Source organism: Eublepharis macularius, chromosome 12, assembly GCF_028583425.1.
Source record: "Eublepharis macularius isolate TG4126 chromosome 12, MPM_Emac_v1.0, whole genome shotgun sequence".
Taxonomy (NCBI): Eukaryota; Metazoa; Chordata; class Lepidosauria; order Squamata; family Eublepharidae; genus Eublepharis; species Eublepharis macularius.
The window spans coordinates 1,160,103-1,178,180 of NC_072801.1; the positions used below are offsets into that span (position 1 = coordinate 1,160,103).

General features: G+C 53.7%; 1 protein-coding gene across 4 annotated transcripts; it reads right to left on the minus strand.

Annotated features, from left to right (window-relative positions):
• Positions 1-1,183: 1,183 nt before the first annotated feature.
• On the minus strand, positions 1,184-17,974 carry EARS2 (glutamyl-tRNA synthetase 2, mitochondrial). 4 transcript variants are annotated; one of them, XR_008597975.1, is made up of 10 exons: positions 17,838-17,974; positions 16,977-17,132; positions 15,986-16,175; positions 6,837-7,309; positions 6,386-6,494; positions 4,597-4,750; positions 4,268-4,398; positions 3,911-4,046; positions 3,079-3,488; positions 1,184-1,734 (listed from the first exon to the last, which is right to left on the minus strand). XR_008597975.1 is itself a non-coding variant. In XM_054993493.1 (9 exons), the coding sequence occupies exons 1-9, from the start codon at positions 17,902-17,904 to the stop codon at positions 3,405-3,407; spliced, it is 1,500 nt and encodes a 499-aa protein (XP_054849468.1). In that variant the 5' UTR covers positions 17,905-17,974; the 3' UTR covers positions 2,319-3,404. The 4 variants fall into 4 exon arrangements, 2 of the variants coding, with proteins under 2 accessions (XP_054849468.1, XP_054849469.1); XM_054993493.1 differs by lacking the exon at positions 1,184-1,734 and having other exon boundaries at positions 2,319-3,488; XR_008597976.1 differs by lacking the exon at positions 1,184-1,734 and having other exon boundaries at positions 3,398-3,488; positions 4,284-4,398.
• Between the last annotated feature and the right edge of the window lie 104 nt (positions 17,975-18,078).

Genomic DNA, 18,078 nt, shown 5'->3' on the forward strand with positions numbered 1-18,078 from the left:
CTGTGTGGTTGTCTATTCACAATCAAGGGGGAGGGGGAACTCCTCGTTTCAGGTGCCATTTATCCGGGGGGGGGGGGGGGGTTCTTCAGGAGGCTGAAATGAAATACAGGGTGGACATTTTTCCATTTTTTTTGGCAGTTTCACCCCCACAGTCACATCACTGATCATCACCACCACTGGAATTTCCACCCGCTTCTCGGCTGGTGGTTCCCCCTGCAGGTTTTTGGTGAATAGGAACACGTAGTCTCCCACTTGTAACTTCCAGGGGCCAGACCTTTTTTTGTCTGCCTGTTTTTCATAACCCTCTTTTGATTGGTCTCTACTATTTTTCTTCAGACTCAACAAGTAAAAGGCATCCTTCAAATCCACAGCTGAGAACCATTTTATGTCCAGTTGGTAATCCCCCGAGGAAGGTATGGGGGTTGGGTAGAAGCGGGTACGTGTCTGTACTGCTGCATTCAGGGCTCTGAGGTCCAGGATCAGCCTATATTTCTGGGGTTGTCCTGGAGGGGCTGGTCTCTTAACTGCTAGAATGGGTGTTAAACGCGAGTGTACAGCGTTCCGGCAAGCCCCCCCCCCAATACATTTTTCAATCATAGGTTTTAGTCCTTTTCATGCTTCAGTTTTGCTCTTGCAGCTCCTGAGCCTGCCCAGACTATCGGATGCACTTCCCCCTCCAACTCTTTCTTCTGGATTTACACCAGGCTCTGAACTTGTGCTTGGAATAAAGCCATCTGATACGTTCCACTGTGGTGCGTTGGAAATCTCACTACCATCTGGTCGCCCTTAAAAAGCTCTTCAGCCGGTAGCTTAGTCGGAAGGTCCCTCCCCATAAGTGCCACAGGACATCTGGACGACACAGCCAGTTCAGGTCGGAGATGTTTTCCTCCCACAGTAGTGTCCGGGGGAACAGTAAAAGGAACCTCTGGTTTTATTCCTTCAACCGCCTCAATAAAAGCTGTTCTGTAACAGTTCCATTTATTTTTAGATACTGAAGGCAACGTTGAAAAAGCAGCTGCCGAGTCTACCAGGCGTTCCACATCAACTCCCCCTACATTTACGCAGACCTCAGGGTCCACGGAAGTCTTTTGCATAGGCACTAGACCCCCAGTCCCTCCTGTCAATCTTCACCCTCATCCAGATGGGCTTCCCTGACCTGCCCCTGCTCAGTTCTCTGCAATTTTTTTCCTGACCAATGAACATTACATTTAGTGTTTTTGCATTCTCAGGTTTATCTGGGTCAGTATCGCTATGCTGTCAAAATGCAAGCGCAAGTCTCTGTAAGAAACTGGACAGATCATCATTTGGCTCTTGGTGAACCTTCTACAGCTTTGATAGATCTACAGCCTCAAGGACAGCTGATTTCAAGCCTCTTAATATTGCTAACTTGCAGGCTGTTAAAGAGGTCCCCCCTGCTCTGTGGCCCCGTTTTGGGTCTGTTAAAGGGACGGCGTTATCAGGGAAGGGGCCTCTGTTCTCTTCCTGTTCCTTTGTAATCAATCCCCTCGCTTTTCCTTCCACCAGGTATTTTTCCTTTGGAGAAAGGGTGTCTAAAGAGTCCAAGCAGTCGTATGACCGGCACAAACAGAGGAAGACAACCAGTGTGTTTTCTCAGGATTTTCCCTATAGGAAGGACCGTGGTTGCACCAGTGAAAGAAGTCTGAAGTTGTGAAGGTAATGTGCACTAAAGTTGTGGGGGATGCCTGTCCCTCAGCATCCAGGAGTGGAGCTTCCCTGAAAGGCAAAAGGTGCCAAAGTTTTAAATCATATGAGTCTGTCTGTGGGGTGGAGAAAGGCTGTTCACTCCCTTGAGAAAAATTTGGTGCTAAAGGCCTCCTTTCAAGGCTTGGGATGGACTCAAAGAAATCTCTCCTTGAATTGCTTAGCAGATCTGTGGGGGATTAATGAAGCAGGAGCCAGTGGCAAAACAGGTGAGGGAGGACTGTGAAACAGGCAATAAAGTCTGTAGGAGGCCTGGATTTGGTCCTGCGAGAAGTCGCCCCGGAAGTCCAAAAGATGTAGGCTAATCAAAGGGCGGGTGGGGACTCCCGTTTTCCTCTCCCTGCTCTAAAACCTCCCCCCCCCCCCGAAGCTTAGCAGTCAGTCCTCCTGAGACCAGTGGGACTTACTTGCAGGCCACACCAGAAAAGAGCCTCCTGCTCTCAGGCTTGTTAAATAGAAGACTGGCAGGTTGTCGGAATCCTTCATTTTCCTGCCACTCAAAATAATTCCAGAGCAAAAAGTAGAAAACCACAATTGGAGGGAAAATATAAATAACCCAATAGAATTTTTTTTTTAGAATTTAATGAACAGTAAAGTGACTAGTGCTCTAATAAGTTAAGTAAGTTAACATATATGAATAAATATACAGACTATTCCTATAGACAAGATGTAAACAACAACAAAATGGTTCTGTATCGCCGCCAGGCAAAAATGCTCAAAGCTGCAAAATGCCAGAAATACAAGTCTTTGAATACTTGAAAGTGACAGCGTTTTTCCCTTTTCCTTTTTATAGGTGCAGCTGGAGAAACGAGGTGAGAAGACCATCCAAGAGGTAAGTATCACAACCGCTCATCTCTTTTTTCTCTTTAGGCGACGCCGAGAAGCCAAAGGGCCCAATGTCACTTTTCTATTGGGTTATTTTTCTATTGGGTTGTTTGTATTTTTCCTCCAATTGTGGTTTTCCACTTGTTGCTCTAGTTTCATTGGGAGGGGCCTCCGTTTTTGTACTCAAAATAATTCCGGCAGCAAGAAACACTGTACATTGGGGGGGGGGGGGGCTTGAGCCTGCAGTGCTCAAGAAGGGGGCAATTTCATCCCCCTTCCCTTGGGTTTCCCAATCAGAAGTCCTCCAGTTGAAAAACAAGAGCAGCACCCCTCTTGCCGCTTATAGCAAAGGAGGCAGCTTCTCCCTGGGACACAGCACCACAGCAGGTAGGCAAGAAGAGTTCACGATCCCCTCCTTTCCTAAACCCACAGCCCCAATCCAGACTGGAGTCCCTCCATTCCGCCCCCCCCCCCCGGATATTTATTGTTTTAAATCCTGGCAGAATCAAAGACCCAATTCAGCCCACTCACCCATGGCCTACGGGGCTGGGGTCCCTCCACTGAGGACCAGATGAGCACCACTACAGATCTTGCCACTTTAGACTGAGTCTTTTTATTACTGCTCCCTCAAGCAAAAGTTGAACCGACAACCTATGAGGCTGTATTAGGACACTGTTTTCCCACATTCGGAAATCCGGCATGGCCTCCTATGGGATGGCTTGAGCCTCATCCGCCACAACAGCCTGCAAGTTTGGAGGGAGTCTTTGAGGGTTCAGATGGCCTGATGCCCCCGGGCGGGTCTCCTCCAGGCAGCAGGGACTGGTGTGTCGCTGGGTCTCTTTCCCCCAGAAGACTGGTTAGCCGCACAAGGCCCTTTGTATCCGGGTTTGAACTTCTTGGCGTCCCAGGGAGACCATCATCTCAGCAACGCTGGGTCCTTGCTAAAAGACATATGAAGGTTACCATACTTGCAGGACGGGTTCCCAAGCCGCATGGTGGAGGACCAGGGGCTTCAGCGACTTCCTTGGCAGAATTACCAAGGCCAGCTGGCCAGGCTCAAAAACCCCTCCCGTCAGCAGCCATCGGGATTTGAATTGGTAGCAGCACAGCAGCTCCAGCCCAAGGCAGCGTGCTACCACCACACACCCCCCGCCCCACGCTACAGGAGAGAGATGGCACTGCCCACATTTTAGCAGAACTAGAACTGGCGCACACTCCAAGCAGATTTTTTGTTACCGCTTTCCAAAAGGATTTTTTATACGCTAGCCACACCAAAGTCAGCCCCTGCCTAAGCCAAGCAAGCGTCGCACAAACCACCCAATAAAATATTTTGAAAAGGGAAGGTTTGGGGGCAGGGATTCACCTGCTGTCCACTGAGGGCCAGGCGGAGGAGTTTCATCATGATGCGGTACTGGGTGCCTCTGAGCTGCTCTGGCAGCCGGCACAAATCTCTGTTGAGCTCCTCAATAGTCAGGACACCTGCCGGCCGATCCAGCAACCTGGGGGGGGGGGGGGAGACCAGAAACCATTCACCACAGTGCAGCATTCAGCTTAACGTGGCCAGTGTCTGTTTTCACAAAGTGAGGGTGCTTGCAGATGAAACCGTCACCAGGTGAGATTGACACAATCCTGGGAGTGGTCTTATGTCAAGGGGCACCGCAAAGCTCGTGTCAGAGAAAGGGAAGGCCAAGCGTCAGCCCCCTCGGCTGTCCCCACTTACTCAAGGACGAGCTGACCTATCTCATCCGCCTCTGGCGAAACGGCCTGAAGTTGCTTGTAAGACACGGTGGGCCTGATCCACAGGAATGAGTACTGGGGTGACACCAGATCCTGGAGACGGCTTATATGACCCTGGCAGAGGAAGGACAGACAGTAGCCGGACAGTCAAGGGGACTTCCCATCAGACAGCTGACTGCACAGGCTCATTATCGAATGGCAGCAAACAGCACCTCTGCTGCTGCTTGTGCCAACACAGAGGCACGGGTGTATCTAAACGGAGAGCCTGGACAGCATTTGGCGGAGCCCACCCCCGTTCCCCACCTGACTTACTCTTCTCAGCAGGAGCACCTGCTCCACATAAGCCGTTCGGAGAACCCCTCTCTCCGTCAGCCGCTCCCCGTAGACCTGCTCCACTGAAGACTGCACCTCTGCCACCAGATCTTGCCGTCGCCTCTGGTCCCCAATCTGCTGGTCCAGGTGGATTCTGGGCAAAGACAGAACCCTCCCGAAACTCAGTCATCCCAGGCCAAGAGAACCAACCACAACCAGGGATAAGGAGCCAACTGAAAAAAACGCGGCAATGGGAGAGCCACAGGGATTGGCTGAGGTGCGGAGGGAGGCTTCCCGCTGGGCCAGTCGCCCCTTCGTGGCCACGCCCTGCCTGCTCTGGCAGAAGGATCAGGAAAGGAAAGGGAGGCAGAAGACCCCCCCCCCGGGAGGCTTCCAAGAGGCAAGCAGAAGGCTGCAGGAAAGGGGTGGGGGTGGGGGGCAGGCCCAGGTCCCTCAAGCAGGAAGGCAGCGTGGAAGGCCAGGCAAAGCACACGCAGGCAAGGCGGATAGAAACCAACACTTTTTAAAAAGAAATAACACACATCCGGTTTTTTATTTAAATCAGATTTTGTTTGATAAAATGCTTTGTGAGGAAACATCTATCTAAAGGTAAGTTTTCTATTTAAGATATATTATAGCCCAAAGGGTTTTCATAATGAAATAAGGATTAATTTTTAATTATGTGGTATGAGGCTACCTATTCTTGGAATATATAAAAAACTATTTCATTCACTCGGGCCCCCGTGTCATGCTCTCCCAGAGGTTTCTGTGAGATTATTTTGGGCAGTTTTTCTCTCTGGAAAATACTCTCGCAGATGTTTGGTTTTGCAGTTCTGAAAACTGAATTTGTGTCTGCAAAGATAACATCCCTTCTCTTAACAGCAAAATGTTTTAAACAAACATTTACAGCGCTATCCTAAGAACACTTTCCTGGGAGCAAGCCTCACTGAATAGACCTGAGTAGGCTCCTGCGTAGACCTGCTTAGGCTTGCTTCTCATGGAGTTGAGAAAGAGATCTCAGCCCCACTGCTCCTCTGCAAAGCGATGCTCACAGAGTCGCCTCCTCCTCGCCTCTGAAGTGCTGCGTTGCAAGAAGCTCAACGAACAGAAGACCGGCTGGGGTGGAACAGATTTGGATAAGGAGCCGCGGTTAAGAGCTAAGTGCGAAGAGAGACAAGTAGTACAAATGGATGTGAAACTTTCTGAGCAGAAAACTCCAGAAGTCTTGAGATCTTTGCGAGTGTGGCATGAGATTTATCATAGGATTCTCTCCCTTGAAGAGAAAAGAAATAATGGCAGCATTCCATAAGAGAGACCCCGTTTGGGAATATTTTTGTTCAACCGCGTTGGTTAACAAACATGGATGCTAAGCAAATACAAGAATACATATGCTATGTAATGTTATTCTTTTAGTTAAATAAAACAATTGGAATTGTTACTGTTACTGTTATTATTTTTTCCTTCCAATAAAGTACAGCAGAAAAAATGTCCAAAAGTGAATGATTATCCTGTGAAAGAGGACACAGGTCACCTCACAATGAGTTCATAATGATCTATTTCAAATGGTAAATAACCAAAAAAATCATTAGTTTTCTATAAAACTAACCTGAGAAGTTGCTGTTCTAAAAATGAAATCCTCTGGGTTGCAAATATTTAGGTTAAGCAGGAATGAGTCTTTATGATTTCAATCGAGTCTTACTGATTAGTGATTTAAATCAAATCTACCCTGCGGTGATTGAGAATTAACAGTGCAGCCGGAGAGGTGTGCAGCCTGCTCCCCCTTCCCTACCTGTTGAACTCACTCAGCTTCTCCAGATCCAGGAGGGCTGAGTGCTTCTCGATCCTGCCCATGTCGAACTTGGCAATCAGCTCTTCCAGCGTCCTTCCCATCCGATTCTCTGGAAAAGAGATCAGCGAGCCCGAGTCCCTTCTGCAGCCTCCTCTTTCATCTCTGTACCACTTTCCATGAGAAGCACAATCTCCAAGTCCCAGCCCCTGCTGCCTGGAAGTAGGATCCTGGAGGCCACGGGGAGCAAGAGGGATGAGCCAGAGAGAAGAAACCGAACTGGGCTGGCTGAATCGGAAAAGCTTGGCTGGCCCAGGGGTGACTGTGAACCACATTTTGAGGAACCTAGCCCCTACGGAACATGCCTCCACCCAGAATCCCCTTGATCTAGGTCTCCTACAGGGAATTCCCAAGGAGCATTCAAACCTACCCCACCCCCCCACAGTTGCATTACCTGTAAACCCAGAGCCGCAGTGGGTGATGGCATCCAGCAGAGCTGCCGGCAAATAGCCATCGTGAGCCAACTGCTCTACGAAAACATGCCCCTGCCGCTTGGAGAGCTTGCTGCCATCTGCGTTCAGGAGCAGGGGGAGGTGGCCGAAGTGGGGCGGGTCCCAGCCCAGGGCCCGGTAGAGGAGGAGATGCTTGGCAGTGGAGACCAGCCACTCGCCTCCACGCAGAACGTGGGTGATTCCCATGAGATGGTCGTCCACCACGCTTGCCAGGTGGTAAGTGGGGAAGCCGTCGCTCTTCAGGATCACTGGATCGCCTTCCACGCTGGCCACTTCATGCTTGCTCCAGCCATGGATCAGATCACAGAAGGGTTCCGACCCCTCCTCCAAGCGAAACCGCACCACATGGTCAGCCCCCTGAGATACCTTCTCAGCCACCTGCCTGGTGCTCAGGTGACGACACCTGTTGTCATACCTTTAGGGTGAGAAATAGGGGGAGGTGCTCTGACAGAACCACCAGAGGCTGTGTCAGTTCTAGCCCAGCCTGGAGCAGACTCTTTTTCAAAAAATAGTTTGTTATTTTTTCAGACAAAAAAAGTACCACCATTTGAATTACAGATGTAACAAACAAGATTACAAAAAGTAAAAGAAAAAAAAAGGAAAAAAACATGCAGGAAAAAAACCCAAATAGACAATGTTGAATCAAGCTGTTGACAGATAACATTTAACATATTTTTCAAATTTATCTTGTAAGATATAACAAAGAGAAGAAATCATTAATAGCACAGGGGATTTTTAAAAAGTATTTTTTAAAGTACTTCATATCTAATTCCTTTTCCATAATTTGAGGAAGGGTTCAGATAGATGTTGATGTTGGATAACTTACTGATTTGTATGAAATAAAATCACGCAGAAAGCGCCCACCCCACCATTTCTCTGACAACCCGGCCAGCACCAGGCAAAGGCGGCACCACCCCACCGACAGGCATGCGAGGGGCAAGCAACAGCGTAGCCAACGGCCAGGCTGTGTTTCCCAGGCCACTCCCTCCACGAGGAAGCTGGCTGCCAGGAACCAGGCGCCCCAAAGTTCGCGACACCTGCACCACGGTGCCCTGCTGGGGGCAGCCACCTGCAGGTGGGGGTGCGGGCCCTGGAGGTGTGAGCCGTGGCGTGGCGGGCACAAGGCAGGCGCTCCCACCTGCGGAAGGGCACTGGCTGGCAGTCCTGCTCCTACTTGCACGAACGGCCATGGGCTGCGACGCCCCTCAAGAAACGGGGCTGGAGGTGCAGCCCAGTGGGGGGCAGGGCTGCCAAGGCGGGCCGGTAACAGGGTGCATCCCAGCAAAGCTGGCCAGGCCCCCCCTCGGAGCCAGGCCAAGACCCGCTCAAGGACATCCCGCAGGATGAGCAACCTGGGGTGCGATGTCAGACGGCCCCCATCGGCAGGCAAGGACTAATGCTGAGAGGCAGTAAGTGCTCGAGGCAAAGTTTATTCAGACTCGGTGTGCAAGACAAGCCATCTACAGGCACAGGGAGCACCACATGTCAACCATACAGCTGTTAGCACGGGACAGGGTACATCCACAACAGGGTCCAGGACCCACCGCAAGCCCTGGCCAGCATCGGGCCTCCTGTTCTGGTGGAGGTCCAAGGGACAGTCCCCTTCCAGTGGGGGCAGTAGAGGCCCTCACTGGCGAGGCGGCCACCTCAACCTCTGGGGTGCCCTACTGGAGCTGATCCCACAGGGGAAGGGGGGACCAAAGGGGCAAGGTGGGTTGCTGCAGCGAGCCCCTCCAGCAAGCCCTCAGGGCAGCCCAGGCTCAAGAGGGAGTCCATGGTGGCAGCTGCACGGCCCCCGGCCACAGAACATTGCCAGTCCTGGCACGCCTCCAGCCGATCCCTCTCAATGGTCACTCACACGTCCGGCAAGCCAGCCAGCCTGCCTGCCATACCTGTGAATGTATTTCTACTGGGAGGGTGGGCAGCTTTCTTCCTTCACTGTATCTTGGCTACGCTTTGCTTGGGCCAGGTGGTGCTATCAGCGCAGCTGGAGCGGCGTGTCTGGGAACCGACCTTGGGCATTTCAGCTCTGCATCTCTCTCAGGCCTTTCGCCCCAACTTGAACTGACTCTTATTTGGACTGGGGGGAGGGGACTGGAGGTATGACCTCTCGGGGAAGACTTGGCTTTGGCATTCCAGGCAATGACTCTGTACTCGTGCACTACTAGGGAGCATGATCTAATACAGACCTTTAACTCATACAACCGCGGCTGATGAAGTGGAGAGTCAGAGGGAACCCCCTAGCCAAGCCTGACACCACATGGTGACCAGGGTAGGGGGATGCGCTGGTTGGGTCATGGGCCACGTGACCAGGGCCCCGGAGCCGCTCCCTTTCCCTCCCCGGCCCAGCAGAGTCCGAAGGTGCCACCACCTCCTGCTCCTCACGGCCCGCCAGCCCGCAGACCACCACCCAGCCCCCCTAGGGGGAACCCTGGTCCCCCGTGGAAGATGTGCAGCCCGCCCCCTAAACAGGGACTCCACAGTCCCCTCGTGCCCTCTCCTGCCAGCCCCACCCGGGCAGTGCACCTCATCCACCTCCCGGGGGTGCTGTATGTCGAGGCCACGTGGAGCAGCCGCCAAGCCCGCCAGGATCAGGGACAGATCAGCTCCCTCCTGTCCTTGGTCAGCATCTACCGGGACCACTTCTGCCTGGACTGGGGAGCCATCCAAGCCCAGTGAGAGGAGCTTGACTCGGCGCTGCAGAGGCAGCGTCAGGCTCTGGATGACCGAATACAAGAGACCGATCCCCGGTTCACTGCAGCAAGACACGGGTCCTTGGCTGTGACTTTTATTCAGAAAGCAGATCTTTTCCATATTCAGGTCCAAAAGTCTACTTAGGAGTAAGACAAGCAACTAAGTAGTCGCCCCCTCTGAGCCCCCACCTGGGGCCTGCCCCCTGTCAGGGCTCAGGCCAGGGGACACCCCAGAGGATCTGGGCGCCGGCTGCGCTAGCGAGGTTGGCTGTCACCCCTCCTTCCAGGGGAGGGTGAGGCCTGCTAGCGGGTGGGGGGGGCGGTTGAGCAGCACTTTCCTCCGGGTGCCGAGACTGTCCAATCCGGGGTCCATGGTAGCTGGTGTATAGTAAACCAATTCACTATGACTGCCTGAATTTGCGCCTTCAAGCTGTGATCTCCCTGTTTCGGGGGCGCTCCATCTCATAGAATCATAGAGTTGGACCTTCTAGTCCAACCCCCTGCCCAACGCAGGATCAACCTAAAGCATCCCTGACAAAGATTAATCCGGCCTTTTCTTGAAAACTGACAGTGAAGGGGAGCTCACCACCTCCCTAGGCAGCTGATTCCACCTTTCAACTACTCTGACTGTGGAAAAGTTTTTCCTAATATCCAGCTGGTACCTTTCTGCTTATCATTGAAGCCCATTGCTTCAAATCCTGTCCTCTGCTGCCAACTGGAACAGCTCGCTGCCCTCCTCCAAATGACAGCCTTTCAAATACTTAAAGAGAGCAACCATGGCCCCCTCTCAATCTCCTCTTCTCCAAACTAAACATTCCCAAGGCCCTCAGCCTTTCCTCGTAGGGCTCAGTCTCCAGAAGAAGTGGGCCCTGCGTCACCTGTGCAGGAGCAGGTGAGGTGCTAGGGCCAGCCAGAGACATGGGGGCCTCCTCAGTCACCGGACGGGGAGTGGTCCCCTGAGGGTCGGCTCCTCTGGCTGGGGGATAGAGGCCCCGCACCCCGGAGAGTAGGGGAGCAGAGAGAGTGAACTCGGCGGCCTGTGTAGCCTGCGCACCTTGCATCTTCAGGCAGGGGCTCTGATGAGCACCCCTGGCCCAAGGCTTCTGGCCACTGGGGAAGTCCCGAGACCAGCGATGACCTTGGCCGTGGGCCTCGTCTGCCCTGGCACGTCACCTGACATAGCCACTGCCCCCCTGCATTAGGCAGGCCCGAGTCCAAAGGGGATGCCAAGGGGGATGTCAAACCCCTTTCTTCCCTCGTAGTTTACTGGCCAGGCCCCATCTCAACCCGTCACGCTCGAGGGCCCCGCCACTGAGGGAGGGGAGGGGGGTCCAGGATCTGCGGCACCTGCAAGGGACGGCAATGGCCAGCCGCACGGGACGGACTAGCGACCGGTCCGGGGGATCTGTGAGCGGGAAGAAGGGGTTTGAAGCGGCCGCAGGTCTATCACTAGTAACTTCGATACCTGCCCTATGGGTGGGCACGGGAGGAACTGCCGCCATCCCTTCCTGACCCCGCCCCTGGTCCGGCCCACCGCATACACTCACGGACAGCAAGTGAGTGCTTCGGGGACACGGTGTAGGGGCATGGTGGGAGGCGAGTGGCGCAAGGAGTGGGCAGAGCACATGGAGGAACTCCTGCTGGAGAAGAACTCAAGGAACCCCGTGCTCACCGCCGAAGTTGAGAGGGTGGCGCGCACACTGGACCTGGCCAAACTATACCCAGACATAGCGGACGTGCTGCGCCATTGCTGGGCAATCCTTTATGCTGCCATACAGGACAAGGAAAGCCTCCTACGTTATGAGGATGACATGTTGGGGCCCGATAGGCATGAGCAGGGGGCCCCACGCACAAGCGTGGGACGAGAGCAGGAGGGGCGTGGCAACAGGCCGCATGCTGTGGCTCCAAGAGGCGGGTCAGGGGTCCGGTGACCGCCTAGTCTCACCCTTTCACACACCCCCGGGCCATGGACATGCAGGCAGGTGATGATGGCCGAGACCCCTACCTCACCGCCCCCTATGGGTTCCACTTGCAGGGGACAAGGACGAGCCATGGTGCGCTGCAGTGGACCGGGTCCACAACATCGTGACAAAGGGGAGAGCAGTCCGGTGGGGTGAGTCAGGGGGGTGGGGTTGCAGCCGGCAGGGTGCGACTGGGATGCCCGTGCCAACTTATCTGCCTCTCTCTGACTGGGCGTCTGCAGGAGCTGGCCACTGTATGCGGCCACTGGCAGCCCCAGTTGTATACCTCGCATCCTGGCCGTGACCACAGGAACCTGAATCTGACCCCCCACACACACCCAAAGTGCCACCACCATATCCATTGGAAGATGACAGCAGCAATGTGGAGCGCGGCTTCATTACCTGGTCACCTCAGCCTGAGCCAGATGAGTGGGAAAAGGAACTGCGAACAGGTACACCCTCGAAGCGGTGGCGTCCAGCCCCAGGCAGCCAGGATGGTGATGCGGGGGCCGGCCCGTCGAGCGCACCGTGGCCGCCCACTCTTCCTGAGTGGAAAAAAGGGGGGCAAAACTCTACAGGATACAAAAAATGATTCTTTATATAATATTTTCAAAATTCCAAAAGTGCAATGTGCTCGTAACACTTCATACAGTGTCTTCAAAGTTTCAAAAATGCAACGTGCTCATAACATTCCATACGTGATTCAGTACATATTACATAAACAATCTTACAGGGTAGGATGAATTAAGGATGATACCATTTAGATAACCAGTTCATGAAATATTTTCCGGGAGAGAATAGCCTACATAGGCTTGAGTCTTTGTTTGAAGTCAGTTTATCCTTCTATGTTGTCATAACTTAAAGTAGAAATATCTTAGTTGTTGTTTCATTCCAGCATGGTGCAGATGTAATTGCCAGTGAGGAAACAATCGCTGGGGGGTGCTTCCTCCTGGGATAGCACACCCTAGAACGCTCTCCCCTGGAACGCTCTCAATCTCTCAATCTGAGGCCGGCTGCGAACAGATTTCGCGCCTGCTTCTTCAGGAGCTTCTGTTTATAACCACCAAGTAAAAGTAAACACCAGCCATACATTCATTCATCCCGGTGTGGGCGGCAGTGTCCTTTAAATGGTATCATCTTTAATTCATCCTACCCTGTAAGATTGTTTATGTAATATGTATTGAATCATGTATGGAATGTTATGAGCACGTTGCATTTTTGAAACTTTGAAGACACTGTATGAAGTGTTATGAGCACATTGCACTTTTGGAATTTTGAAAATATTATATAAAGAATCATTTTTTGTATCCTGTAGGGTTTTGCCCCCTTTTTTTCCTCCCTGTTTATTACAGGTACAGCCACCTATTTTGCACTCTTCCTGAGTGGCCGTACCTGGCTGCTGGATGCTTGTCCTCGAGGCATCCCTTTACCCCCCAAATCCCTCCCCGGCTGGACAGCTGATTACCATTAGCCACAATAAAGGTCCAGCTGCATGGCCCCGACACCCGTGCGCTTTCCTTGCTCTTCGGGGCGGGGCCAGGCCAATCTCCCGGCCACGGTGGTGGGTGGATTTGAGGCCCATGGGCTGGGTGGTGGGTGGGCCACCAGGGCCCCAGGCCACCCAGGGCCAGGTATTTCAGGCCTCCAGGAAACTGCGGGGGTCTCGCTGCCCTGCCCCTGCTTGCCATGTCCTGGGCGCCCGCAATGGGTGGCCGGCCTATGTGGTGAATGTCCGGAGCCCGAACACTCCCTCCTTGGCCCTGATGCATCCCGGTGCGGTTCCCCCGGGGGAACCCGACCTGGACCTGGCAACATGCCCTCCATGGCCAAACCGCCAACCAGTGCCTGGCTCATGCTGCCGCAACTGGCTGCCACCTGCCCCATGATCGCGCTCAACCATCCTGTCAGAGTGCCTCTCTCCGACCTCTGTGCTGGCACACGGCCTGGCAGCCGGTGCAAAGCTGTGGTCATCGCACCACATCTGCCAGCTGCCCTCTTTCAGTGCCCCTAGGAGATGTGCCGGCATGCAGCGGATGCCAGGGGAGGGCAGGGCAGTAGGCACTGCAAGAACGAGGTGCCAGGGAAGTGGTTTGGGGAGCAGCTGTTGGGGTGGCTTACGTGGTCTAGCCCCCCCCCAACCTGTCCCTCCCCACTTCGCCCCTTCTCCCCATACTTCCAATGCTGCAGGGGTTGTGTGACCACGGCTGCCAAGGGCCTGTCCATCTGGCGATTGCAAGGGGCGCCTGGTTGATCTGCCTGGCATTCAGCTGCCCACGGCGTGCCCGGCCACACCCACATCCCTCCTTGTCTTTGGCTGCCTGGCTCAGGACGGGCTCCTGAGCAGCCTGCCGGCAAAGACTTGTGTTCCTGTCACTCTATCGCTACCTGCCCACTGGCTACGCCTCTCCTCACCCCTTCCACAGCGGTCAGATAGCTCCACCGCCCATTGGCAGGTTGCCTCAGGCCCCTTGCTTCCGCCCCACCTACTGTGTTTTCGCCACTCCTGCTTCGGAGCTCTGCGCTGCCGCCGCCACTGCTGCACTTTGCTAACAAAGGAACGAGCCCAGTGGCGCTGCAGCTCCACCTGTGCAGCTCCGCTGGCATCACGACCAACCATAGGACTGCGCTGTTAGCCTGCTGTCTGTCTTTCCATTCTTGCAAATTATAGAAGCTACATTTGATTGCTGAATATTGCAATCTGTGGAGTCATACCCTGATTAAGACGTACAGCATGCACCGCTGCCTCTTTCTACACAAACGTGTTGGGGCAAGTGAAACCCTTACCCAAATGCCCATCTGTATTTCTGTGAGGAGCTGAGCTCTGCTGTGGTCAGAAATGCTCTTTGCTCTGTCCTTGTTTAGGCAGTACCGTGTATATTACCAATACTGTATTTTCTCTGTTTTCACTAAATTAAATCAGACCCCCCCAAAAAAGAAGAAAAAGAAGACAACCAGGTGGATGTTTCCCAACAGGATAAAATGGGGAGTCGCATGCTTCATTGATTGGCTGATCAGTTTTAGTGGGGGGCCATTGACATTCTTTCCAATTTTCAGGATGCCGCTGCTCTCCAGTTAGTTAGACCATTGCCTTTAGGTCATCAGGATGTAATGACATAAGGACGTAGGAGCTAAGTTAGCTATTCTTTATTTTATCTCCAATGTACCCTATTTTTCCTTATATGTTATAAACTTTATTTTAGAAGCTAAAATGCACACGAGTCAGGGATTCTTTATCTGCTGTGCATATGCTACTCTGTAACAATACTTATCCAACCCCTCCCATAGCTGGGTGCCCCAGTGTGAGTGCTGTGGCTGCAGGGATGCGTGGACCCTGGCTGCCTACTCCCTGGCAGGGGGGAATAGCAGTATCATTGGGCAGCGGAGATTGCAGACTGCCCGTTGGCTGTACCACTGCTTGCCCCCTGCGTGCCTGTCACAAGTGTGACACGGCCATTGGCTGGTGCTGGTGGGGCTGTCAGGGAAACGGGGCGGGGGGGGCGGGGGGTGGATGCTCTCGGCAGCAGTCGTGCCTTGCCGGGCTGGGGCGTGGCTCTCCCTCAAAAGTCCACAGGGAGCAGCAGAACCTTTGGATTGGGCTGCCCACCTCTTAGTTGTCATTTTGTTTCCCCAAACTGATAGCAAGGCCAGCGGACCTAAATGACTTGATGCATGATGTTTTCCATTTCTGAAATCCCCCCCCCAAATTTTTAATATTACAGGGTGGAAATTTCTTCAGCAGTTTGTTATCTGTATTATTTATTCGCTCAAGCTACCCGCAGAGTAATATACCGTCGATGTAATAATTACAGAGAATTTCCCCTAAGGGCGAGTCATCCATAATTTTTTCCGTATATTTTATTCTGTTTTTCCCCAAAGTCATTTTTCCATATTGTTTTCAGTCCATTTGACATACTTGTATCTATTTCAATTAAATAAGAATATATTTTAGACGTTATTCCTTTTGTACTATTCGTGTATTGCATTAAAAACTGATGGAATTTCATCATCTTTCTGGTCATAGTTAGCCTTGCTGTGGGATTCACAAAAGGAGCGTAACTGATGGAGAAGAATCCAATTGATTGAGACTTCTTGCAAATTTTCTTTCAATTGTACTATAGTAAGGGGAGGGTTCAATTTTTGCAAATCCCCTTCTCTTCCCATTTAACATTTTCTTCTGGTTTATCAATGTAAAAAAAATGGGGATGTGACATAAATGGAAGCAGAGGGGAGCCTGGAGCAGACTGTGGGCAATAAATGAGCTCTGGACTAGCAGCACACGTCGACCTGCAGCCCCCTCCATTTGGGGCTCTCCCCAAACGCTCAGCTGACTCCCCTGAGATCTTTAGCAAGGCTCAGGCCACGTGGAAGGCATTACAAACCAGGCGACATGGGTGCTACAGCAGGGGGCACACAACACTCCAGCACGCAGGCACTCACCGGGGTGTTTGCAGGCTCCGCAGTGCTTCCTTCTTCAGCAATTCTAGGCGCTGCGGGGTGCAAAAGCAGCGATAAGCAGCTCCCTTCTTGAGGAGCTGCTCGGTGGCTTTTCTGTACAGATCAAGCCTCTGAGACTGCTGGTAGGGACCCACAGGCCCACCCCGTCGAGGGCTCTCGTCAGGAGGGATGCCTGCAAGAAGGGAGTCATAAGCAAGCATTAAAAAGAAGAGGCCTCCAGTTCACTGACACAAACAGGCCTTCCCTCTTCCCACCCGCTCATCTCCCTAATGGGAGCCCCTTTCGTTACAATCACCACAGAGCACGTTCCCTCCAAAACCTGGCTCCAGAGCAAGTCGCTGAGCAAACTCAGTGGATGCTCCCTCCCCGTGTCAAATAAGGAAATCCGGCTCCACTCCAGCTGTGGTAAGAATTCTTGTACGCCCTCAAGGATCCAGTCCGTGTAGGAGACCCAAGGCCTTCTGCACCCGTGCGGGCAACCGTACAGGAATTCAAGGGTGCTCCGAGAGGCAGTCAGGCCTCCGCCTGAGCTCTTCTGGGCAGGCAGCAGCACGACAGGGCAAGATGGCCCACGTGGCCGGCGCTGTGCTCTCTGCTCTCCTGCCGCTGCTACCCCAGCAGGCTTGTTTGCTGTACTCAGGAGAGTCCCTGTTGTGTGCCCCGTCCCAGCACCTGTCGTTGAGCAGGGGCACTGGGAACGAGAGCCGAGGGAGAAGGGGCTTCCTCCCCAATTCCTAAGAGCAGCCCAGTAAGGCAGGCAGACGGCTGGATCCTTCTGCTCTTCTGCAATAGAAGCTCTAGCAAAGTCAAAGAGGTTAACAACCTGAGAATGCTGCAAAGAAAGACAGGGAGGCACAGGAGCTGGCTATAGGTAGGAACTGTCTCCTTTTCTCCTCCCAAGAAACAGCTGAGCGAATCATTTGGAGGCTCCCCACGCCACCTCACCATGTCATTTTGTCCCTGTAGGGATTACCTGCCCATTCCAGCATGTCCTCGATTCCGGAAGCAGCTCCAGGCACAACCCGGCTCTGGTCAGTGTCCTCCAATCTCAGGACAAAGCATCCTTCGTGCTTTTTGGCAAAAATGTAGTTGTACAGAGCAGTTCGCAGGCCCCCCAAGTGCAGGAAACCTGGGGGGGGGCAGAGAGAAAGTCACAAGAGGGAGTGTGGTGTGGCTAGGGCCAGGGAAGTGTCATGGTTGCAGTGCCCAGGATCTCTCTGTCTGACCCACCTCACAGGGCTGTTAGGGGCATAAAATGGGCATGCACCAGCCTACGTTCTCCATAGGAAGCGCAGGGCAAAATCTGCGGGAGACAGACAGATTGCCGGTCAGCCCTTACACTGACGAGTAGAGCCTCCCTCTCTGGGAGCAGCCCACCTGCACATGATATGGGCTGCCATCTTGGAAACTGTACACCGTGCACTGAAATTGTATTTATGATTGTCACGATTTCATTGTGGTTTTAATTGTAATTATACTTGGGTGTAAACTGCGCCGGGAGGGAGGGCTACAAACAGACGTTTCTCAGGAATGCTCTGGAGGAGGAACAAGCGAGCGGGCCGGGGCTGGTTCTGCCCCTTGGGAGTGCCGCTGTAAGCCAAGGCAGGCAGGCTGCACGTGAGGGCCCTCCAGCCGCGCGGCCTCCCGTTTCCCTCCGCGGATCCTTCCCCGTCACACGAACGGCTTCCACCCTCGCGTCGAGTCCCGGGAGGTGCCGCGTCCTCCGCCCGCCCTGCCGGGGCTTCCTCGGGGGTCGGGCCTTGGGCGCCTGCCCGGATCGCGCGGTTCGGGCAGCGCTGTCTCTCGCCGGCGGCTCCCCGCGCGGCCTCCTCACCTGTGGGGCTGGGCGCGAACCTCACCCGCGCCCGCCAGGCCGAGGCCGCCGCCGCCCCGCGCCCCATGGCGGAGCCTCCCCGCGCCAGGGCACTCTACCCGCCCTCCGGCTCGCCAGGCCGCGCGCAGGCGCAGGGGAGAGAGACGTCATCTGCCCTCGCGCTCTGAGGCCCCGCCCCCGTCCGGCGAGGGGCGGGCGACGGCGGCCGGCGAGGGCCAATCGCAGCGCGCGGGCGCTTTTC

What these genes read in the sequence shown, in the direction of transcription:
- EARS2 (XM_054993493.1), bottom strand. Translation starts at nt 17,904, where the DNA reads ATGGGGCGCGGGGCGGCGGCGGCCTCGGCCTGGCGGGCGCGGGTGAGG. An exon ending in GGACATGCTGGAATGGGCAG is followed by an intron (nt 16,176 to 16,976) that starts GTAATCCCTACA and finishes CCCTTCTTGCAG; the next exon opens with GCATCCCTCCTGACGAGAGC. An exon ending in TGGCCCTCAGTGGACAGCAG is followed by an intron (nt 3,489 to 3,910) that starts GTGAATCCCTGC and finishes TATGTCTTTTAG; the next exon opens with CAAGGACCCAGCGTTGCTGA.